The 24,684-nt window shown below is 45.1% G+C and overlaps 2 protein-coding genes across 6 annotated transcripts in view; one reads left to right on the top strand and one right to left on the bottom strand.

Annotated features, from left to right (window-relative positions):
* Window positions 1-85: 85 nt before the first annotated feature.
* On the bottom strand, window positions 86-12,461 carry hspbap1 (hspb associated protein 1). 3 transcript variants are annotated; one of them, XM_083681280.1, is made up of 8 exons: window positions 12,323-12,461; window positions 10,085-10,275; window positions 8,927-9,111; window positions 6,942-7,078; window positions 5,652-5,823; window positions 3,114-3,197; window positions 2,534-2,644; window positions 86-1,920 (listed from the first exon to the last, which is right to left on the bottom strand). In XM_083681280.1, coding segments are annotated over exons 1-8 (1,371 nt in total). In that variant the 5' UTR covers window positions 12,325-12,461; the 3' UTR covers window positions 86-1,431. The 3 variants fall into 3 exon arrangements, with proteins under 3 accessions (XP_083537406.1, XP_083537408.1, XP_083537407.1); XM_083681282.1 differs by lacking the exon at window positions 12,323-12,461 and adding an exon at window positions 10,882-10,988; XM_083681281.1 differs by lacking the exon at window positions 12,323-12,461 and adding an exon at window positions 10,817-10,890.
* Window positions 11,103-24,684, top strand: part of slc49a4 (solute carrier family 49 member 4) — a 39,569-nt gene continuing 25,987 nt past the window's right edge. For all 3 annotated transcript variants that reach the window (XM_083681277.1, XM_083681279.1, XM_083681278.1), the window contains exons 1-4: window positions 11,103-11,486; window positions 14,224-14,317; window positions 22,973-23,244; window positions 24,402-24,531. In XM_083681277.1, coding sequence (XP_083537403.1) covers window positions 11,192-11,486; window positions 14,224-14,317; window positions 22,973-23,244; window positions 24,402-24,531 — 791 coding nt within the window. In that variant the 5' untranslated portion in view covers window positions 11,103-11,191. The remainder of the gene's footprint in view (window positions 11,487-14,223; window positions 14,318-22,972; window positions 23,245-24,401; window positions 24,532-24,684) is intronic.

Raw genomic sequence — 24,684 nt, forward strand, 5'->3', positions numbered from 1 at the left:
GTCTGTGTGAACATTCCAAACAAGACACCACTTCAAATCTATCATTTAAACGAGAATGTGCAGTAGCAAGAAATTAGTTTATAGCAATATGACAAAAATATATATTTACATTGATTTTCATACATTTCAGCATGGTATCTCAAGGGCATGTATCACAGTACTGTAGATAATGACATTTGCTTGTCTTGAATTCAATACTGTTGTAAAATGTTTGTTAAACATTTCCTATGGTTTATAGGCAGCTCAAAGTAGAAACATAGCCTCTTGTAGTTAATAGTAAACTAGGCTTTCTGCAGGGAAGCTCTTCAGCAACAGGAAGAGGACAGAGGCATTATGGGAAGGATCCCACTTTACACTAGCTAGCTGAGACGAGTCAACCAAGTCTAGAAACATTTTACTTTACCAGCCTCCTCCTCAAAGCCACAAACTAAGTCAGGGAAAAATCTATGAGATATGCTTATACAGTATGCTCTCATATAATATGTGTGAGTGATACTGTAAATTCATATACCGTTATGTGAATAGACCTTCATGGAAATCAAATCTGCTTTTTTTATTCTGTAAATAAAAGGTGTACATGTCTCTACATGTATGCGAGGCTAACTCACTGTTGGTGGAGTGTGTGTGTTTATTATCCTGGTTCATGGCTTCAGCATTTAGGCTTTCCTTCCCTTATCACAGATCCATGTTTTACAGACTACAAACAGAGACAAATAACAACACTTCAACTAACTGGGACAACTGTCATCCATCCCTCCTTAGACAGCGTCCATTAATCACCATCCCACAACGGGCTATCCTGTCGTTCTCCTCATCCGTCTGCTACAGAACGTTAGGAAGGACATGTACATCAACATCTGAACGATATCATTGCTGTTATTACACAGATTATCACTGTTCAAGTTTGGTTTAAGTGTTATTTTCGATGGACACATTTGCTCCACAATGGAATCATTTAATGTCTTCGTAAAACAAGCACAGGAAAACTAAACACGGTAAGAAATGTTGGAGCTACTGATGAGATTGTTAGATCACCACATTGAGATGGTTCTTGGGTTTGACCTCGCGGGAACGGAGTTAAATGTAACAAGCTTGACAGAGTGAAAATGGGAAAAAGATGTGTTAAGCCCTCTCTCCTTCCTCTTTCTTCCCTGACACCAAGGAATTACTGGCAGCCAAGAAGGATTTCTCTGGTCGGTACGGGCCTACAGCGATCTCTAAATCTCTGAATCACGATGAACTCCGCTGAGACTCCTGTATTAGGGCAAATAAGACACCCTGTCAAATGTTTTACACAGAAGTTCCACAGGGGCTTTCACACAGACCAAATCAACTCAATATAGGGCAACACTAAATCGGATGGCCTCCTTTCCCTCGGTTAACACAAAGAACTTTATTCATGTATTTCAGTTGAAAGTTGAGTGTTATGGGCTATGTGGTGTCCTCTCTCTCTCTCGCTCTCTCCATCAGAAGTTGTGTAACCAGGGCGATGACGTCAGGGTGCACCAGACACTCCAATAGGTCGTTGGTAGTGATGGGGGTGTGTCCTGAGCCCTCCGTGTCACCCTCATCCTGGGTGTCGTCCCCAGTCTTCCTTCCCCGACAGAAGGGCTCTGCCACCCTGTCAGAGTCTTCAGAGGGTCTGTCTTTGGAACTCTGCTCCCTTGTTGGCTTATTGTTGTTCTTGTTGTTCTTTTCACAGAGCACAGGGATGAGGTGAGGTCCATAGGTTACAGTCAAGGAGGAGGAGGAGGAGTCTTCTGCGGAGTTGCTACTCTGCTTGGCTTGACCTCTGGAGTCCCGCTTTGCAGGCCGGGCGTTTGCTGAGTGTTGGGTCTGCTTGTCACAGCGCGGTGTCTGGCAGGCCTGGACAGCCTGGTTGAGGTACTCCAGATTCTCATCATGTGACTCCACCCCTTCCTGCAACAACAGAAACCGGGACTGGTCAGTGCATTCACAGGGCTGTCTGCTAACTAGGCTCTCACATGCAGACAGTAGTGCTGCAGTCTGCTCTCTCTAGTATATAACTCTCTATTCCCTTTACCCAACATGTTGATCTCAGGTTGCTACTCAAATGCTGACTGGAGGTATGTACGTATAGGAGGGCAGCGTTTAGCCATTCTCTTTCTCTCTCGCTCTCTCTCCCTCCCACCCTTCCTCGGTGTTCTATTCTGAATTCCTGAGGCTTTTGTCTTTCCCTGGCCCCCAGCCAACTGTGAGAGATTCCTCACTCTGATCCGAGCTTCTATAAGAGCCGCAAATTGTGACTGCACTGCAAATGACCCTGTGCTGGTCAATTGTGCCATCTGCTAGCTAGGTGGATCAGGGCTGCAGTACTGCTGGTGCCAATCTTTAGACAGAGAGAGAAGAGTATGCGACAGGGTTCAAACTCAGGTCTCCCGCATGGAAGACCCAAGCGCCTACCCTTAGACGAAGGGGAAATCCTCAAGATCCGAGGGTGATTTACATGTTTCAGACAGGACTACCTCATCATGAGTGTGTGATTCCAAATCACCTCCGCTACAGGACGTACCTCAGTGGGGTTGAGCCAGTTGTCAGCGTTGTCTCTACTGGATGTCGTCTTCAGAGCACAGACGACCGCTTTGGTGATGGCTTCTCCGACTCTCGCCTCGTCATCAGTTTCCTGGAAATCCAAAAACTTCTTAAAAAAACAAATCAGCGATAAAGACATAGCGGGAGAAGCAGGGGGCGTAATTGATTGCGTCTGTGACCTTGTTGCCGAGGCAGTTATCGAGGTGGCATCGGAGGAGACGCACTACCTGAATACACATTTATCTGGTGGTATGCCGTGCACACAACCCCCCTGCATGCATACCCACAAATCACAATGACAGGGGTATCTTTACTCCGAGGGCTGTTCATTACTCAAACCTCTAGCGGCTGTCAGCAGGGAGCTTCGCCAGTCTCACATCAATCACAGAGTAGTAGGGAAACACAATATCACATTGAGGAGCTGGAAATGTCTCCTTTTTCAAAAGTCACATATTCCCAGAATCATACTTAACACCATTTTTAGTCTCCACATTAGGGGGGTGAAGTGTGTGTGTGGGGGGGGGGGGGGGGGGGGGGGGTAGGGGGGTTGGCTGGCTTACTAGCTCAATCCAGGTATTGACGCTGACTGTGACAGGGTCGAGTGACTCCACGTAGTGCCACCAATGCCTAGGCACGAACAGCACCTATGAGAGGAGAGGAAGGGAGGACAAAGGGGTCAAGAGTTCATAAGAGGACACACAAGGTGAAAGGGGGAAGATGGAGCATTGAGGAGAAGCCAAAGTCTACAAGTGTCTACAAGCATCCGTCCAGGGGTCCACTTGTTAAATCCTCAGACATGCCGCCTAACATGCAGCCTAGTTCACAGTTCAGGTCCCACAGCCAGGAGAGACGGCCAGTCAATAGCTAGCCGAGCTAAGGGAAGAGATAGTGTATTGGAGCAGGCAATTTGAGACCAGAATGTCAACACACTAGGGAAGATTCACCACCAGGTGGCAGTGTTTTTTGTTGTTGTTTTTTTTAAATCTGTTTTTAGGGCATTTCTGCTTTATTGGGATAGAGATAGTAGAGATTGACAGGAAGGAAGAGAGGAGGGATGACATGCAGGATATGTCGATGGCCGGAATCAAACCAGGGACCTTGCGATGATATGGTATGCACCTTAGTGTGCTATGCCACTTGAGCGCCCCAAGGTGGCAGTGTTTAACTTTTCCCAGCCCGGTGCCTGCAGCACATTCCCCTAAGGCTCTTCTGAGGTGCGGACCCATTCATAATGTGCCTCTAGTCTTTATTAAACCCGGCAGGCCGTATCGATCCCCCTCCCTGGTTCCAATACAGTCCTAATTCATTCAGCCTCTTGGCTTTGACAGGAAGAGGAGAATGCTGCATGCTTTCTTTGATTTGCTGGGACGGACCTATCAATCATTGTCTTCCGGAGCAGTATCTCATCTCCGGTGACAGGTGAAATATTGCTAAGTGTCTTTGCGCTGGTAAGGGCCTCATGTGACTAGTCTTGATTCCCAATGCCAATAAACTGATAAGACGGAGGTTAATCTTACATCTGTAGTACATGAGTACATGAGTCTTTTTCAACATTCACAGCTTTGTACATCAGAAGACACGTTTGATACCATTCCTCATTCCATTCCATGCATTACAATGAGCCCGACCTCCGATTTTTACCTCCACTGCCTTCCCCTGGCAAAGTATCTATAAGCTCCAACCACTAAAACCCCCCATTATATTAGAGACCATGTAAACAGGTGTCATACAGTACCAGGGGAGGCTGGTAAAGGTTGGTCAAATGTTGTCTTTATGACTAAGTCCGACTAAGTGCGACACTGTAATCGGTGTCCCCTCACATCAGGGGAGGCTGGTGGAGGTAGAAATCGGAGGACAGGCTCGTTGTAATGCATGGAATGGAATCAGGAATGGCGGCGTCAAAAACACAAATAATCTATTAGCTCCAACCGCTAAAACCAACATTACATTAGAGATCAGTGGGAACCGTGCGTTAGCCGCGTTAGCGTTCTGAGGTGAGGGTCATTAGTATGCTGCAGGAGCGGCGCTCCCAGATAGTAAGTGGGATGGACACTAATTGCTTTGCCACTGTCTTGACTGAGGGGGAGCGTGTGGATGAGAACCATGCTGCGGGAATCTAAACAAGGCTCAGAGAGAGTAGCAGGACAACACTGCCCCCGCTTACTACTGGTTTTAGCCTGCATCTAGGTAGGAAGAGAGAGTCCCTCAGAGGGCCGCACAGCTTGGCTCCATGATGAGATACATAATTAATACAAATAAATGTATTGTGGTTAGGGAATGTGCATTGGTTATCAAGTGGCATTACTAGGACCTCTCAAATGAACTCTCATTACATATTTAGAAATGTAACTGACTTATCATGCAGTATTTCTATCGTATCAAAATGGATTTGAGATAACTGCAGTCTTCACTCTGCCAGAGCTCATTCTGAATAGGAGCACTGGGGGTTGAGTGAGGCTGATCTGACCATTGATCCACTGGCCTTGACTGGAAGTACTCCACTGACCAGAGGTCTGTCTGGGAGGGGATCACACCACAGAAATAGAAATCAGCTTATTTTTCTGAGGCATACCTTTCCATCTCATTCATAATGTACATCCATTCTCCTGCACTGTTCCGGGCTGTGTTATACATTATTGAGAGGACAAGATCTTAATTGGAGCGCAAGCTCCTGTCACCAGGCTTGAATACTAAAACATGAGGGTTGAGCTGAGAAAAATGCTACTTTAAAGTCATACAAAATGCACATAGCAAATGTACTGTACAGTCCTGAGCTAAACCTAAGAAGAGATTTGCTTTTGAAAAACTCTGAGATCATAGTTTTGATGTGGTCTCAACTTCTACTTTTTCGGACTCTGTGTTGTGTGCTCTGTGCTTGCAATGGGCTCTATACAGTATGTGTAAAGTAATGTACAGCAGAGGAGGCTCGTGGAGGTAGAATTCCACGCAATGACGGGCTCATGGAATACATGGACACCTCATTCCATTCCATACATTATAATGAGCCTGTCCTCTGATTTCTACCTCCCACCAGTCTCCACTGCTGTACAGCGCTCTATGTGGTAGCCTAGCCAGCCTAGGGAGTGTGTACTGTGTACCTGTCCAGGCTCCAGGGTGACCACATGGGGCCTGGCTTGTCTGAAGGCAGGGAAAGTCCTCAGATCCGGCTGGAGGATGTCCACCAGGCTGAACACACTGGACTCCTCATAGGGTATCCTGGTCGGGTAGAGACAGGAGCAGTCCTCGGGGGGGAACAGGTGCCAGCGCTTCCTGCAGTGCAGAGTGACCTTGGTTGTCACATGATGGGTTCATATAAGACGATCCTGTACATATCCATTCATTTGTAGTTCATTCATTGAACGTCATTCGTTTGAAAAGCCGCTCATCACAAATAGCCACAATGGCTGAACACGGCGTAGTTGAGGAAACTAACTATTATCTATCGACATTCAATTTCAGAAAGATAGGAATGAATAGAATCACATTATTATGTATGTTTCTTTTCCGTCAGGTCACCTCAACCTGAAGGAGTTCAACAGCCAATTAAAAGGAACAAGATGAAAGCGATGTTCATACGTGAGCAGGTTGGAGAGATAAGATACAAAAGGATCTTTTTCCTTTGTCATAGACTCAGTGCTCCACAAGGGGCTACAGTACATCTCTCTGTTCATAAGGGCTTCACCTCATATCTCCAGCTCGCTCTGTCTTTATGAGACCCAGCGAAATTACTTTCTCGTTCAAGGGCCAGAGAACAGACGTGATTCTGTCCCCAAGTGACTCATGTACCCCCGTCCCCTCTACGGAAATGAAAAGAGGACTCCCTCCATCACCCCAGAGAGGTTTCTTTTAAAACCATCTTTGCTCTGAGTCTGCGGAACAAATAGCAGGCAGATCACTGCCAGAACTAGTGTGATCATTTGCTGTGTCCTTTGACTGGCTCCTCCATCTCTCCATTCTTCTCAGCTTTAATGCTGCTTGATTGTTTCATCTATAGTGCAATTTCCTCTGTGAGGAGAAAAAAATCCATTGGCACCCATATAGATTTGCTAAGAAGGGGGAACTGTGTGTTTTATTATTTTATTTAACCTTTATTTAACCAGGTAAGACTCGTTGAGGTTAGAATACTCTTTTGAGAGGGTGACCTGGCAAGAAGGAAAAACATGGAGGTACTGTGTGTAGATAAAATGTTACAAAGACACAAATACACATATAAGACAAGTGTTAGCAATGCATTTGAGGATTAAAGACAACTGCAGCTATCAAGAACATTTTTGTTGATCTTGAGTCTTAAAAACAAGCAAGAACACTTGCTTCTCTAACTTTAAAATAGAGTTTCACTGTGTGGTGTATGGTGAGGTAAATGTTGTGTACCGGTTCAGTAGATTTACCTTCCCTGTACCTGCAATACCAGGTTACACCCGTAGGAGTCCTGGTGGCACACAGTGTTAGCACCCTCTGTGCCGATCCACACCGTGCTATCCCGCCCGTTGCGGCCGGGGAACCCAAACTCAGACCACATCACCTCCTGTGGGACACAACAGCTTCAATTACTGACACAGGACTTTCTCAATGACTAATCAGGAGACCTTAAAACATACAATCACATTGTCATCTCTAAGATCTATTCATTTTGTCATCTATCTTTACAGTAAATCTCATTCATCTCAAAACTACAAATCCCACATCCAAAACGTCAGCCATAGTATCACAGGTAGAGTGACAATACACTCCTTTAAAAGACTAAAATGCGTCTGCATCCACCATTCATCAGTAACTCAATAGACAGTGTGATGATTTGGTAGCCAAGGCAATAGAAGAGCAACCAAGATTTTGTTGTTTGTTGCCTCTTGGCTCTTTGTCAAACAATTTGGGCTGTCAATCACGTCCTGTCAGAAAGCTGAGATGGAACACTTAGGGATTCTGCCCAGCACCCAGTATAATGAAACCATTACCATATTCAGGAGACTGTAAATGATAGACTGTGCAATCTTGGCTTTCGGCAACTTTTAAATGGCGCTATTCATCATTTAAAAAAGGCCTCTGTCTGCCTGTCTCAAAGGCATGAATTTCGAGGGACCTGTCAAAAAATGCATGCCACTTATAGGCATTCATTATCATAAAAAAAAAATGAAAGAATCATAGGGGCGGCCTGAACAAGAGTGGGCTTTCAAGTCATGACTGCCTGAGGACCAACAGCAAAAACAACTTCTAAAGCCAGCCATTGAAAGATTTGATTGGAGGTGGTGAACTTCTGTGAAATCAATTAAGGTGAGAGAGTGTCTGCTGATAACTGAATCTTTACATTCTGCTGACAGCTGAATAACTCTTTCGATTTGTACGTTTCTATATCAATAAAAGTTTAGTTAATTTTTTCTAGTTACTAATGGAGTGAAATAATTAATTCTAGTTGCACCTGTTTGACAGTGAGGGTTGTGTGGGTTTGGGTCACACAACCCTCAGATGAATATAAGTTAAATTATATTCAATTTAGCAGATGAATATAAGTTAAACAGACTCTGCCATATGTTTGGATAAACCTGATATACAGCAGTGGAGGCTGGTGGAGGTAGAAATTGGAGATGGGCTGATTGTAATGCATGGAATGGAATGAGGAATGGTATCTAACATGCATGTTTGATACCATTCCATGCATTAAAATGACTATATCTCCCCTTAACTGTTCAAACATCACCACTGGCCCTTTAAATAGTGTGCATCAGATCCTAGAGTTTTCCAGAGGAAGGCTATCGATTCTGACACAATCAATTAAACACCTCACAGAATTGTTGAGCTGAGTGAGAGGCGGTGGGGGGGGGGGGGGAGAGGGAGAGAGGGAGGATAGCACCATAGCCTCAATCTGTCTGATGAACATTTTGTGGGAACCTTCTCATATCATATCTGACAATTTGAAAAACAAAAGTATGTGATTAGAAACAAAGAAAAAAGCCTCACAATTAAAAATAGAAATGCAGAGCTCTAATTGCAGGGTGACACACAATCCATCTAGACATTATGAATGTCTGTAGAATCATAGTAGATGTCTGACAAAGTACTGTCTGAAATGACAATAATCCTTGATTATGTTTCTATGGAGCTGAGTTGATAGATGTGCACTGCAGAGCATGATACGACTGACAGAGGGGGGGTTATGAGAGTATGGGGGGGGGGGATATGAGAGGGGGGGTTATGAGAATATGAGGGGGGGTTATGAGAATATAAGGGGGGGGGCGGGGGGTATGAGAGGGGGGTTTTGAGAGTATGAGGGGGGGTATGAGAGTATGAGGGGGGTATAGGAGGGGGGTTATGAGTGTATGAGGGAGGGCGGGGGGGGGGGGGGGGGTATGAGAGAGGGGGTTATGAGAGAGTGGATTACCTCAAACATTGATGGCTTGTCTTGGAACAGCAGTGCAATGTACTTATAGTCTGCGTAGGCCCAGTACTCTGAGTGGGGGTAGTCAGAGAAAGGCCCCACATCGACACCAGTCTGGCCATTGCCCCAGCAGAGAAACTCCCTTAGGTTGGCCTCTACGTACGAGCATTGGGTTTCAAAAAGAGGTGCTTCAAGAGATTAAGAGAGAGAGATAGAGAGAGAAAAGGGGAGAGGGGGTGGGTCAATAGAAAATATAATCCGACAGCATCATAGTAAAACTGTTAAAAAATGAATGTAGTGCCAAATGAATAAATTCCATATCAGACAGAACAACTACCAGAGCAGCACAAACGAGTGTGTAATTGAAAGGAGCATCACAATCATATGAAATTTTATGTAGGCACTTAACTAGCCAACTTGATCTATTATCTGTGGCTTTTCTGTTCCGGTGATTTAGTTTGATCTCCTCGTTGATTGGAAAATGTGTCAATTCCCAAGGCCAGTGATGAAATTTATAATCAAGCATGTTAAATGATACCTTCTGTCCGCTGTTGTCAGAAAGTATAGCTGTAAAAATTGATTAAGCAGTGAAATTAACCAGCATTATAATGAATGACATGTTCTCTGGGTGTATAAAGTAAAATAAATTACCTCTTTTAGACAATGAAAGCAGACCACGGGCAAAATATGCCAGATACAAAAGGCAGTTAATTTAATATGCCCATTTAACAAAGAATTGATAGCATTGGACTATATGAATTATTTAAAGGCTTGATAGCATTAGACTATATTCAATATTTAATATTAGATTTAATATATATATTCTTATATTATATATATATTCAAGAACATCTTCAGTGTATATATATATATCAGTGTGTGAACCAGGGGAGCCTGGTGGAGGTATAAATCAGAGGACAGGCTCATTGTTATGCATGGAACGGAATAAGCAATGGTATCAAACTCTAGTATGCAAGATAAGTACATATATACTGTAGCAGGGTACACAATGGCTGACTGCACTTCAATCAAGATTACTGTAGTGGAGTAGAAGATCTTTCATGACAACGCCTAGTGAAGTGACGGTCTGCTGGATTAGACAAAGACCCACAATGCAGTGCTGCAGCTGCTGTTTTCTCAGATGCTAATTGTCTCTCTTACTGTTGGTCTCTTGTTTTCTTCCCAATCTGAATCGGATGGCCTTCTTGCCATAGCAACATGACAGGTGGTCCACAGTCCAGCGGAGCACTGGCCAATCACAGGTCATATTGAGAAAGACTGCAGGCGTCTGGAGAGACCCCATCATCTTCTCTACCTCCTTGGGGCTGAAAGGTTTGGTGGCCATAGTGAACCTTTAACAGAACAGGTTCAGCAGGGTGTGAGTGAGAGGATGCTTCTGAAAAAGCTTAATCCAATTGCAGTTCCTAGTTGCCCCAAAGCTGTGGCAATGCACTCTAGTACATAATATTTTGAAAAAAGCAACATTGTTGTAACATTTTATGTGATCCAACAGAAAGAGCGAAGCATGTTCTCTTAGGTTTTTTCACTGACCTGAATCTGAAGAAAATACGTTTCACAGTTCACACACGTGTACATAAAATGTGTTATCTGTGGCTAGGTTCTTTCTTTCCAGATAATACTGACAACAATTGATGATGCTCAATTTCACATGAACATTAATCTATCAACTCTACACTTGACGCATTTCAAATAAACAACAACACAGACATTGCAATCTGTAAAGCCAATTTAAACAGGTATGAAAAGTGACCGAACATAATTGATATAGCTGCACAGTTGCTTTTGATATGATTGTGTCGACAACAGAAATAAGTACATTTCAAGTGTTTAGAGATCGAGATCCTCGCCATACTTTCAATTCAGGGTGCTCACCTTTCCTTGCACGTGCATGAGCCGCTGGGGTACAGAACGTTTCAGAGGAAGTAAACAAAACTCACGTGATCCTCTTTTCCAAGGACAGAGAATAATGAAACTGCGGCCATTCCGACTCTATCCTAGTAGGAAAATGCCTTTGGAATCCATTCAAGGATGGACCAACATGGACGACAAAAGGTTTCAGTTTCAAGATTTTGACTACTTCCGTCCAGCCATGCGCAGTGACGTTTAAATTGTAGCAATGACATCGGTTGTTATTGTTTCTCTGGGCAACTGATAGCGAAGTAACAACTCTTATCTCATTGTGTAATCTGAAGATCGGACAAAGCGACTGACTAAATCAAAGCTAAACGCTATAACGAAACCAATGCAATGGGTGCCGGACGGAGTATAGAGGCCGAAAGGGAACCGCTTCTTGTTCCTTCTCCGGCTGAGACGAGTATACAGCCCGTGTTTAGCAGAGTGTACGGGAGAAGATGGCTGGTACTGACCGTGTTTTCGTTGTTGGCTTTTATGCAAGGGATGGTTTGGAACACTTGGGGCCCAATTCAGAACTCTGCCAAGCACGCTTTTGATTTCAAAAAATCTGACATCGCTGTTCTGGTACTATGGGGACCAGTGGGGTTTGCCCCATGGCTGCTTTTTATGTGGCTAATGGATAAGAAGGGTGAGTTGTTTTGCTCCAATATGTAGTACACAATGTCCTACTATGTTAAATTAACATGTTTACGAGTTATAGGCAGAATATGATTCCCAAGGGTTTTATATGGGCCATTGCATGCTGGAGAATTGGGGGTTGTTTACATTTAGATGATCATTCAGCCTATAGAGATATACATATGCATTACCTATATGGATCAGCCCGAGATGATTATCAGTTACCTGGACCCCCAAATCAGCCACAAGAAAATGCACAATTTCCACAAAATAGGCCACTTTTATATCTCCCCTGAATTAAGAATAAATTAAATATTTGCCAATAGAAGCCCTTAGTTCTAGTCTAGTAGCCTACCTGTATTTCAGTCCTAGTTGATTTGAAGATGATCAAACATAATGTAAGATAATTGCACCTCTGAAGAACAGTTTGACCCACTTTCAAGTATTGTTAGTGTGCCTATTGATAAGCATAGATCAGATACCCCTATTATCATTTATAATCATTACTCAAGACTCAAGCCCCAAGACACGAACATAATTGAGCCCTGAGAAAGTCATAGGCATTGATTGATTAATACCATTCCTCATTCCCTTCCATGCAATTTCTACCTCCACTGGCAAATAATCTATTAGCTCCAACCACTAAAACCAACATTATATTACACACCTAAGACAATGGCTTTGAACAACAAGCGAACACTCATGTGTTCCCTGTGATAACCTCGAGCTGTCATTAGTCATTTGGTTGCCCTCTCTTAGATTGCTTTCTTGGAACATAATGTTTTTGTCTATTCATATTTCCCATTGCACCATGTTTTCTGTTTGAGTGATGATTGCCTAACTCACATGTTCCTGTAAGAAAGGGCGCCTGCTGCTGTGGAATTTTGCTAGGGGCCACTTCAGTGTTGGATCGTGAAAACCCGGCATGTTAAACAGCAGCATAGTGAAGTGCCATTAGAAAGCAGTTAAAATCACACCGTCTGACTGCAAGCCAGAGTAGCACAAGCCCCGTGACAAGTGTCACCAGACTAAGTGCTAACCAACAAAACCAGTTTGTCAGCATCACCTGATGGAAACGGCTAACACCCACCCAAGACATTTAACGGTGTGCTCTACAAGGCCATGAGCAATGAGCGTCTGTCAGAAGTTTCCCAAGAGGTTACTTGGACAATGTTATGACACCAATTTGTTTGAAGAATGAGAGAAATGGCTATGGGTGTTACATAATCAAAACAAATGTTAACACATTGTTTATTTGAGCCTATGTGGCTTATAGGGGTGGGGGGTGTATAGCCTAGTTGATCATTTGTTTAACAGCGTGACAGCATTTCCTCATACGTGCGGCCGGAGTGTCCCCTAAATTGACTAACGGAGTACATCCCTTTAGAATCCCTAAGAACTTACTTGGTCAAGTTCCCCCTCTGAGTCAGGGATCTCTAGAATTAGAGAAGTCCATAAAACTCTTATAAATTGTGTTTAGCGGCAGCGTGATTTTGTCAATGGCTCTTGTGAGCCGGGAAGTAGTAGTCGCAGTAGTCGCAGTTGTATTCGTGGTAGTAGCAGTAGCAGCAGCAGTAGTAGTAGTAGTAAAAGTATTAGTAGAGTCAATGTGTCTTTGGGGTTTAAGGATGTAACCAGCCTCCTCTGCTCCAGCTAAGCCCCATCTTAGTGGGGGAATATGCTGTGCTTGCCACTGGGGTTAATACTCCTCTCTGTTAGAAAATGCTGATGATCTTCTCCTCCTGTGTGGCATCTGATCCAGCCATGCAATAGCATCGCCTGCTGTAATATGCTTAAGTGGAGCACATACATGCTGATGGTGGCAGAACCGCTCAGAGAAAGGAGATCAGTACTTGTGAGTCTGATAAAGTACACATCAGACTTTTTAAGTCAACATGATGCAAAGCCTCAAAATTCTGCCAGCAGTTCATTTTGCGTGGCCTAGAGGACAATAGGGTTATTACATACACTTCGGTGTGACAATAACCTCAGAGAGATGATGTGTCTGCGATGTTTTGTTAATCAAGTTATTTCCTCGATATTTGACAACTTCTCTTATTTATAGGCTGCTACCCTCGTCTTTTTAAATATATATTATAAATAATATATTTATTATATTATATTGTATGTAGGCCAAGCCAGAGAGCGGCAGCTCCAAATTCTGGTTGAAAATCAGAGGTATTTTGTACACAAAGGAGGCACATGCCAATTTGAGAGAGTAGTCTGATTGACAGGTACACTGACTGAACAGCACTACACAGGAACAGAAATTGCTGTGCAATGCTCTTTAGATATACAGCTGTTAGTGCCTACATCCTCAATAACTGTACTAAATGAAGTCCTTGGTGATCTGATCTGCTTGGAATGTCAATGTATTTGTCATCACTTTGGCACTTTGCATCGATTTCCCCTCTTTTAGTTATGACTGTAGCCGGTCTGGATATTGCACATGTTCATATTGCTGTTTCGATAGGCCTGATTGTACGACATAGTGTGAAGCCTTATCGTGTAGTCTAGCCTATCTCTACCATGTGGACACATGAGAACACTGAAATGATGGTCATGTGTCTGAAACTGGAACTAAAGGAAGCTGGCTTTGTGTGTCTGTGTGTCTGTGTGTCTGTCTGGGGGGTCAACTGAGGAGGAAATATGACTCATATGTGGTGTAATGTCTAGAATGTGACCTGACCTCCACCTCGTCTTCCCCACCCCTACCCCACCTCTCCTCCCCATCTTCTACACTGCAGGTCTGCGGGCATCCCTCCTGCTCTCAACCTTCTTCATGTTGGTGGGGGCAGTGATACGGAGTGTTCCCGTTGGAGAACAGGCACTAAGACGATGGTAAGACTCTTCATACATGGTCTTTGGGCCTTAAGTATGTTTGGTGAAAAAATATATTGTATTTGAAACTAACGCTGATATTCCCTAGCCTAAATGTATTATGTTATTAAGTCATAGGTCTGACACACTGCTTAAGATTGATGCAGGCTTTGTCTTGGGCCTTTTGTTCAATTGACAGAACATGTTGTGTGTTAAAGGTCATTTATGTAATATTGTTATCAGCTAAATGTGTCATGTTGTAGTAGGCCAACAGACATCGCTGTGTCGCCATGGCCTTAAACTGTCCCCTCAAAACTGTGTATCACAATTGTCGAGATGTGAACACATATGGACATTTCCTGTCACAATGACATTTTCTTCTAAACCATTGCAATTTTAAGGAGGCAAGAAAGAAAAGCCTGTCTCGTTGAACATATTTTTGATGAATAAAAACATTTTAGAATCACTCGTTTTCAAAGTGTTATTGTTGTATTGCCATATTGAACTGTCATATTGTCACAGTTCCTGTTAGTTTTGATTGCCTCATGACAGGCGAAGCCCTGGAATAGGATTGAGGTGCAGTGTTTGTTCCCGGAGATTAGAATTCGATTTAGATTGATGCATTGTGTCTCTGTTCTTCTCTGTTCCCCCGTTACCTCCTCTACCCTCCCTTATCAGTTAGACTAACGCTTTCTTTCACATACCAGACCTCCTTTTTCCAGCGGCACAGAAAACAACATGAAAAGAGATGATCATCCGTAGTCTATTTTAGCATTGCTATTTTAAACATAGTATCTTTCTTCAGCTTTCTAAGAAGAATATTTTGATGGAGAGTAAGGCAAGGTCATCAATTACTTTGGGTATTAAAAGTAATTTCATTAAGTTTCCCTTTTGTTAATCTACCATATATTTCGTATTAGGCTCCACAATGAGTTCGATTCAGATGATACATTATGGAGTTACAATTGAGAAAGAAAATTGCGTTTTTCCTAATGAGGTGTGTAGCAATTTCGCCCCTCTGAATTTATGGGGTGTTTCCAAAGACCAGGTAAAAAACTCATTGTATTCTTTAGCAAATTCTCTCTGTCTGATGGCTCTGAAAATGAGGGCCATTATTTAAGTTTATTGCAATATTAGTACAGAGGAAAAAGCACAGAAAAAAGGCCCCTCATTCTTCGGAGGGGAAAAATGAGAGTCATGATTCCTTCATTATAGCATCCGTCCTCCGCTAATTGAACGTTGGATGTGTGTCCCCGAGTTTGCAGAGAAAAGTCAGCTTTGATGTCGCGGCCGCCCCAGGCAGTGTTCCCACCCTCACTGCACTTCTGCAAACAAACTTTATGAGCTTGACTATTCTTCATGTTCCCTATCACCTCACGATAGGGAACTTCAGCAGCTAGCCCGCCCTGCCCCCCCCCCCCCCCCCCCCCCCACCACCCTGTGTGTAACTGTCTTATAGGAGAGCCAAGAGACCTGGCACACCATTGTACCTACTGCACCTATACTTCAGAAGACAGCTGAGGAAGGCACAAAACCCATCCCTGTGTTGAGCCCTTATGTGGAGCTGACTTGACAATTCTACTAACCTTGTTTAGGGTCACGGCATTACAAAAATATCTACCCATAATTGTGGTCTGGCGTTTTTTTTTTTCTTTTCTTTTTTACAGTGACTAGATTGCTGAGGACAGCTTTTGTACTCTGGGTCATATGAGGAATACCGGGTCACGCGCTGAGGCGCACGGTGTCGAACAAGAGAGCCTGTTGTGGTGGGGAAACATTTATTGGCGAGACAGAGATATATTGCGGGCTGTAGGGATGCCAACAGCACTCCTAGGGAGTATTTCTGCTGGTCGTATAATATCAGATTTCAGTGCCGGGCTGGACCCGTGTGATTTGCTGTGGCGTGTGATAAAGTGGCGATACCTTCAAGTTCTACCCGACAACAATATTTACTGTAAGCACTATATTTGAGACGGCTGCTGCCTTGCTCACTCAATTAATCACTAACACATTATGATGACATCATTCCTACAGGAGGACCGCAGTGCTAAACCTCTGTGTCCTTGTTGTTAGACTTAGAAGATGGGTCTCAATTGTACATTATATATAATATTGTATGCCATTTAGAGCCAGTCACTTTTTATCCAAAATGACTGACAGTACAGTTAGCCTAGTCTAGTGTATACACTTTTACTATATGGTCCAGGGGAGGCTGGTGGTAGAAATCGGAGGACGGGCTCATTGTAATGTACGGAACGGAATTAGGAATGGTATCACATGGAATGAGGAATGGTATCAAACATGTGTGTTTGATACCATTCCTCATTCTGTTCCATACATTACATGGAGCCCGTCCTCCGATTTCTACCTCTGATTTCTACCTCAGCCTCCCCTGATAGTTAGAATGTCAGTCTTCAGGATTGGCTGGTGGAACACCTCCCTCACTTCATGGCAACCTCGCTGTTACGAGTTTTATAGTTCCTGAGCAAGCACATTTGCGCATTTAAACCATAAACTGGATTTATGAAGTCTCCTAGCGACTTTAATTGACCCGCCATTTTGAAATGAGAACCAGGGTCTTTCCCTAACCCTTAGTGTTTTCACTGAATACTTTATTGTATAACCAATGCATCGTCAGGGTCCAGTATTTCTACATCAGAATGATCCGGATTGGAATCCAGGATCAGATCTATCGGCTGATTTTGAGTAGTATAGGGGAAATCAGCCAGCTCTATCTGATCATGGATGGCAAAAAAAATAATAATTCTGATCCAGATAAAAGTATTTTACAATACTGGGCCCAGTGGACTCCAAAATCCTCCTTCTGGAAGTGATTCCCTGTACCGTCAGCAGGGGTCACTCCTCCCATGCATTGTGTGTGGACTGTGCAGCAGATGTTCTGAGATGGTGCTGTGTGCTTGTCGTCATAAATATTTCTTATTTTTTGTATCTCCATTGAAACATCAGTGTGTGTGTGCTGAGGGGGCTATGATGGTGATTTAGATACCCTGAACAGTGGAGAGGCCCTGCTGATCGAGAAGCTCCAGCTCTGTGCTGCTACGGAGTGGAGTTCAAGGGCATCGCAGAAGCGATCAAACAGAGCCTTTGATTTCCAAACCCCCCCCCGCGCGCGCTGGATAAGAATGGCTGCAGTTAGCTTGATTTAGAAACAGATTCAAGATTCAAGATTCAAGATGGTTTTATTGTCATATGCACAACAGTTACAGAGCAATCGCTGGCAATGAAATTCTTAAGTCTTGGGCTCCTCCAACAGTGCAATAAGAAGTGTAAATAATAAAAATAAAGAAACAACAACAATAACAATATTTACCTAAATATAAAACTAAATAAATGTAAATGTAAAATGTAAAAAGTGAAATGTAAACAGACGTTTTTATCCAGATGTCGACTGGTCTAAAGTGGCATTTTATAGTGGCATGTTATAAAGTGGCATAGTTAAAGTGTCATTGTGGTGAGCTAAGTAGCTCAGGAGTTCAACAGTCTTATAGCCTGTGGGATGAAACTGTCCCTGAGTCTGGTGGTGCGAGACCGGATGCTGCGGTAGCGTCTGCCAGACGGGAGCAGCCGAAACAGTTTGTTGCTGGGGTGATGAGGGTCTTTAATAATCCGGTTAGTCTTCTTCCTGCAGCGCTGAGTGTAGAGGTCCTCCATGGATGGCAGCTCCGTCCTGGTAATGTGCTGGGCAGCTTTCACCACCCTCTGTAATGTCTTACGGTTGAGGGCGGAGCAACTGCCGTACCAGGCGGTGATGCAGCCAGTCAGGATACTCTCTATGGTGCACCTGTAGAAGTTGCAGAGTATCCTGGAGTCCATGTTGAACCTCCGCAGCCTGCGGAGGAAGAAGAGCCGCTGTCTTGCCGTCTTTGTGATGGCGTCGGTGTGGTGAGTCCAGGTCAGGTCCTCGCAGATGTGGACCCCGAGGAACTTGAATCTGCTGACTCTCTCTACTGCCGTCCCGTTGATGGTGATAGGGGCGTGCCCGGCTCCCTGCCGCTTCCTGTAGTCCACAATCAGTTCCTTAGTTTTGCTGAGGTTGAGCTGGAGGTTGTTGTCCTGGCACCAAGATGTCAGGACTCTCACCTCCTCTCTGTACGCCGTCTCGTCGCCGTCGGTGATCAGGCCGATGACGGTCGTGTCGTCAGCAAACTTGATGATGGTGTTGGAGCTGTGTGTGGCCACGCAGTCATGTGTGAACAGGGAGTAGAGGAGAGGGCTGAGCACGCAGCCCTGGGGTGCGCCGGTGTTGAGAGTCAGGGTGGATGATGTGGCGCCTCCTATCCGCACTGCCTGGGGTCTGCCCGTCAGGAAGCTCAGGATCCAGTCACAAAGCGTGGTGTTGAGCCCGAGGTCCCTGAGCTTCACAGCGAGCTTGGAGGGCACAATGGTATTGAATGCTGAACTGTAGTCAATGAACAGCATTCTCACATATGTGTTCTTCTGGTCCAGGTGGGAGAGGGCAGTGTGGAGGGCGAGGGCGATGGCATCGTCTGTGGACCTGTTTGCCCTGTATGCAAACTGCATGGGGTCCAGTGAGTCAGGGAGGGAGGAGGTGATGAATGATTTGACTAACCGCTCAAAGCACTTCATGACGATGGAAGTCAGTGCTACTGGTCGGTAGTCGTTGAGGCAGGATGTTTTTGACTTCTTTGGGATGGGGATGATGGTGGACTTTTTGAGACATGTGGGGACCACCGACTGGAGCAGTGACAGGTTGAAAATGTCTGTAAACACACCTGCCAGCTGATCTGCACACACCCTGAGAGCCCGGCCAGGTATGCCATCCGGACCAGGGGCCTTGTGTGGATTGATCCTTTTGAAGGATTTGCACACATCTGCCCTTGTTATTGCTAGTGTGCAGGGGTCCTGGTCCATCTGTACTTCCTCAGCCGGAGAGTAGCTCTCAAAACGTGCGAAGTAGGTGTTAAGGTCATCTGGGAGAGATGGAGACACTTCCTCAGTCACACTCGTGACTGAGGAAGTGTGTCACTCTCACTCTCTCTCTCTCTCCCCCTCCCTCCCTTCCTTCCAGTCCATACTGAGGTCAGGAGGGCTCCCTTGATCGCACACCGTACAGTCCTTTTTTCTTATTATTCTTTTTTTTTTTTTCAGAAGAGGAAGAACAATCGTTTCATGTTCGATAGCCATATTTTTGTATCACGTGCTCTGAGGGTGTAGTATCAACTTGTCTTCAGTTTTGAGCTCAGTTATTGGAATCAAAGGGAAACTGAAACACCTCCCTTTTTTTGTTGTTGTCAGTGAGACTCGTAAAACTGTGTTATCGGAACCGAGAGGAGTCCAAGAGCGACCCCTGTGTGTGTGTGTGTGTGTGTGTGTGTGTGTGTGTGTGTGTGTGTGTCAGAGTGATCTGAGGAGGCCTGAGAGAAGCACAGAGAACATAGCCCCAGTCACTGATTACACCTCCCACTAATGACTCTTGAATCAGAAGCTTGCATACTTAAACCTACCACACAGATGTATGCAAATACTGAACAGCAGAGGGTGATTAAAGAGTCTCTCTCTCTCCGTGAGATATCTCTTCGGCTCTCACTGATTGGCTAATGGATACGTCTCGCTGTGCCAACCGTGCCACCATGCCAAAGACATCGGCATCGCCATGGCTGCTCCGCCTGTGCCACTGTCGGACACATTGGGTTGGAGTGGGTATCTGGCAGTGTGATCGCCACGGTCCCTCTCTGCCAGCCTGGTGGCATGCTGGTGCATGGCTGGAGCCTACCATAGCAGGCCTGTGTCCCACTGGGGACGCTGGGTTTGTTTCAGGGCATTGAGATTCTCTCTGACAGAGTTTGTCAATACCCATTTAGTTAATCCTCTCTCTCACTCTCACTCTCTCTCTCTCTCCCCCTCCCTCCCTTCCTTCCAGTCCATACTGAGGTCAGGTTTTATATGAGGTCATAAGGCTTTGATCTCTCATCTCATTCTCTCCGACTTCATTCATTATCGGGGAAAGATCATCTTCAGGGATCCCATTCATTATCGGGGAAGATCATCTTCAGGGATCCCATTCATTATCGGGAAAATCTCAATCAGAAATCCCCCCGTAGCTCGGAGCGAAATCCCCCAACTCAATCTATAGTGTGTTCATCCGAAATCATTTCTCGACAATGATGATGGTTCCTTATCTGCCGTATGGAGGCTTAGAATCTTCGATTCAGAAGTCCAAGTTATTATCTCCAGGCCATTATTAAGGAATGTGATAATGAGATATCGCCGCTCGACCAAAGACGAGCTGTCAATTGCCTCGTCACAGACGATCGATCTGTGACGTCGTCAGCGACATAAGGAAGTTAAGGCGGTGTGCGACAGCTCTTCTGCCAATCGTCAGTTGTCGGCAGTGTCGACCGCCGCAAAGCATAAATGATCCTCTAGGACCGTTATTAAGGAATGTGAGGATGATGTAAAGTGAGTGGAACAGATGGACCAATGGGATGGGGGGCCCTGCAGGTGCCAAGGATCATTACATCATCATCTGTTTGGCTTGATCAATATCACAGTCTAATCACAGTATGGGAGGGAGGGAGGGAGGGAGGGAGAGAAGGAGAGAAGGAGAGAAGGGGGGAGAGAGAGAGAGGGAGAGGGGGGGGAGGAGGGGAGGGGAGGGGAGAGAGAGGGGGGGGGGAGAAAGAGAGAGATTAGGGTAGGGTGGGGTGGGTGAGTTAACAGGTCATTCAGGAGATCTCAGGAGGACATAGCGACACCTTCAACGATCTGTCTAGTCAGTGAAGACGGGTCTTTGTCCGGTGCTGTGAGATGTGTTCTGAACAGGTGAGGTCGTAGGCGCTTAAGTTGGACCGGCTCAGAAGAGGTGGAAGAGGGAGTGTCAGTATTAGCGCTGTGTTCCTCCTCAAGATGAGGCTCAGTAAAGATGCAGAGGTTCATGATACTTGTTTGTAGTCCTTTTGTAGCCCTGTGTAGTCATTTAGGAATAGTTTAATCTACCAAGCTCGCACAAATAAAATAGTCTTTTTTTTGTTATCATTGAGGTTAGTAACATTAACACTGATAAAGCTAAAGGTTAGAACCTCTCTATCAGATACAGATAGGCTCATATGATATGTAGCTAGCCCAACTGTCAGAGAGAAAAGATAGATGGATAGATAGATAGATCGATAGATAGCTGGGGAGACTGTCTCTCCCTGCCGGGCTATCTCAGATGAGGCTGAATGAGCAGTGTCTTTACTGAGCTCACAGACAATCAATCAGCCATGTGCTCTGTATGGCCTCCCTCACAGACACAGATAGACAAACAGTTTCAAGTTTCTTTCGTTTTAAAGTGCATTTTCACCAATGGTCTCAACACATTATACATCATGCATAAATAAAAACACAATAATCTTGGTTAGACTGACAAACAGGCAGACAGACAGACAGACAGTGCCGGGACACAGAGCTGGGACACAGGAGACCACTCAGCCTGTCTAACCATTCACACTGTGACTGGGACCATGTTCCAATCTACACTACCATACCATGCAGAATTAAGTGTTCTGCTGGTTATGCATTCTAAGTAGTATATCTGTGTGGATATAGAAACAGTGACGGAGACAGAGACAGAGTTAGAGGAGAGATGGGGAGGTGGTGCTTGAGCTCACTTTTATTCATGAATGTTCATATCACTCCCAGGTTGTTGTTTTTTTAACAGCGTGGCGCTGGATTGCATTATCAAAACCCGACTCGCATTTATTCATGCAAAAAAAAAGAAAGAAAAAGAAATACAGCTAAAACGCTGAATTCACTGAGGAACATCATAACGCTTTCACTTTCGCTTTAGTTTTTAACGACAATGTCATTGGCGATCAAAGATAGTGACTCCGTCGTGACTAAATATAGAGTTTAATTTGCCTTGAAATGAACGACGCCGCCAAGTTCACAGTGTGGCGGAGCGCCACTCTTACATTCTTTGCCCTGACTCCCTTCCTCTCAATACTGATACATTGAGTGAAAAATGAAAAATACACCTGCCTGAATCCAAGACAAATGCTGTTAGTTAGAGTCAGTGAGACGAAACCCAGCTGTTAACATGGTCTCTCTTGTCTTTACACTCATCAAACACTTTATTAGGAACACCTGTACACCTTCTCATGATGGAGGCGGTGTAATGGTGTGGGGAATGTTTTCTTTCTTTCCCGTGGTGGAACGGGAGAATCACACTTCTTCTTCTCATCGCTTGAAAGTGCACCTGAAAAATTTGCAGGAATCATGTGATGCAATCATGTCATCATGGACCTGAATCTCCTAGGAAGCTTGTGGAATCAATGCCACGAAGAATTGAGGCTGTTTTGAGAGCAAAGGGAGGCTCTACCCAGTATTAGTATAGTGTTCCTAATAATGGGAGGCCCTACCCAGTATTAGTATAGTTTTCCTAATAAAGGCAGGCCCTACCCAGTATTAGTATAGTGTTCCTAATAAAGGGAGGCTCTACCCAGTATTAGTATAGTGTTCCTAATAAAGGGAGGCCCTACCCAGTATTAGTATAGTGTTCCTAATAAAGGGAGGCTCTACCCAGTATTAGTATAGTGTTCCTAATAAAGGGAGGCTCTACCCAGTATTAGTATAGTGTTCCTAATAAAGTGTTTGATGAGTGTATATGTGTGTGACATCAGTGTTTGACGTTCCTCTCCCTTCTGTGTTCTGCAGGTTAATACACGGGGGTCAGCTCCTGAATGGTTTAGCCGGTCCCACTATAATGAGCGCCGGCCCCCTCCTCTCCACGACGTGGTTCGCTCCGGACCAGCGAGCCACCGCCACCGCAGTCGCCTCATTGGTCAGCTACCTCGGGGCAGCGACGTCCTTTGTGGTCGGCCCGCTGCTCGTGCCAGCGCCTAACGACACCCTAGTGATGAACCATGTGGCCACCGTCTCGACGGACGCCCACATCCGAGACCGGATCCAGCTGGTTCTGTATGCAGGTACTGTACTGACACAGCAGCACGGGTCTCTTGAGCCATGCGAGTCAATACCAGATCATTCGGTGGATCATGTACACCCTCCCCAGATACGCAATCTAGGGAAGGTGGATGCGAGCGTCTCGCACAAACACCAAACTCCTAATGTCTGAATAGTATTCATAACCGCTTCCCTGACGAGCGATGGCGCAGGCTGTTTTGCCTACTGATTCAGAAAATTAAAGCATTTAAAGAAGGGAGAAGAAATAAAAAATCAGGAACCTTGTGTAATAGGAAATTGAGGCTATGGCTTTGTTTAACCTGAGGGGGTATTCGTATTAATTTTCAAAAGACATAACAGACACCATTTCTCAGCCAAGAGCTTTAGAGGTCATCGGGAAATTAATTAAGAGTCAGAGGCATTTAGAGGGAATTAGAATCCTTGCCGTTTCTCCTAGGAGTGGAGAAAAGACGTACACCTACAGCTACAGCAAGGCACCAATCAACATCTGTGCCAAATGAACGGACTGATGTCTTTTTTGTGGGGGAGGGGGGGGGGGGGGGGGTGGAGGTCTGTGTGTATGTGTGTGTGACCGTTGAAAAATCAATGAGAGCTGGCTTATTACCCTGCCAGAGACTAAGATGCAGCTGCTGCCCAATCAATCTGCACATTATGACAGGAAACAGGGTGATTAATGGAACCGGTGCCCAGTTTTTTGGGGACAATTCGGTGGCTTTTCCAGAGGGAGATGTGTGTGTGCTCAATTCATTGCCAAGCTGGTGAGGGAGGATGAGAGACTCAGGAGCTTGTTTGGATGGCAGGGCGTCTGTCTGCCTGACAGAGTATCCGTGCTCCCTAAGCCTCTTTGCCAGTTCCCTGTGTAGTACTGGCCCAGTCCTTGGACGAGCCTTTGACCCCCACAATTGACTTGCCAGGGCGTTTGAACACCTTGGCTGAAAGTCTCCCTGACACTGTCTCTGTCTGCCTCGTTCGAGAAAGATTCCCATTAACACGGCATAGGATTTCTGTCAGGGGTGGTGGTGGTGACACTGTTCTCCATGTAGAGCTGAGTCAGGTAATGAGTGTGCTATTCATATCCTGATGTTTTGACTGTGTGGGTGACCTAACGCTTTGTCTGTCTGTCTGTCTGTGTGTCACTGTGCCCTCCCCCCTCTGACAGAGCTTGGTGCGATCGCCGTGCTCTTCGCCGCTGTGCTCCTCTACTTCCCCTCGCGACCCCCCCTCCCCCCCAGCGTGGCTGCTGCCAGCCAGAGACTCAGCTACAGGAGCAGCATATGCAAACTGCTCAGGTGAGTTACACTCTGCCCCTGCCACACACCCTGACACTAGGCTATATCTATACTACTCTCTACGAATGGCACCACACACCCTGGCACACTCAAAGCTATCTATACTACTCTCTGCTATCTATACTACTCTCTACGAATGGCACCACACACCCT

Source organism: Argentina silus, assembly GCF_951799395.1.
Source record: "Argentina silus genome assembly, chromosome: 12".
Lineage (NCBI taxonomy): Eukaryota > Metazoa > Chordata > Actinopteri > Argentiniformes > Argentinidae > Argentina > Argentina silus.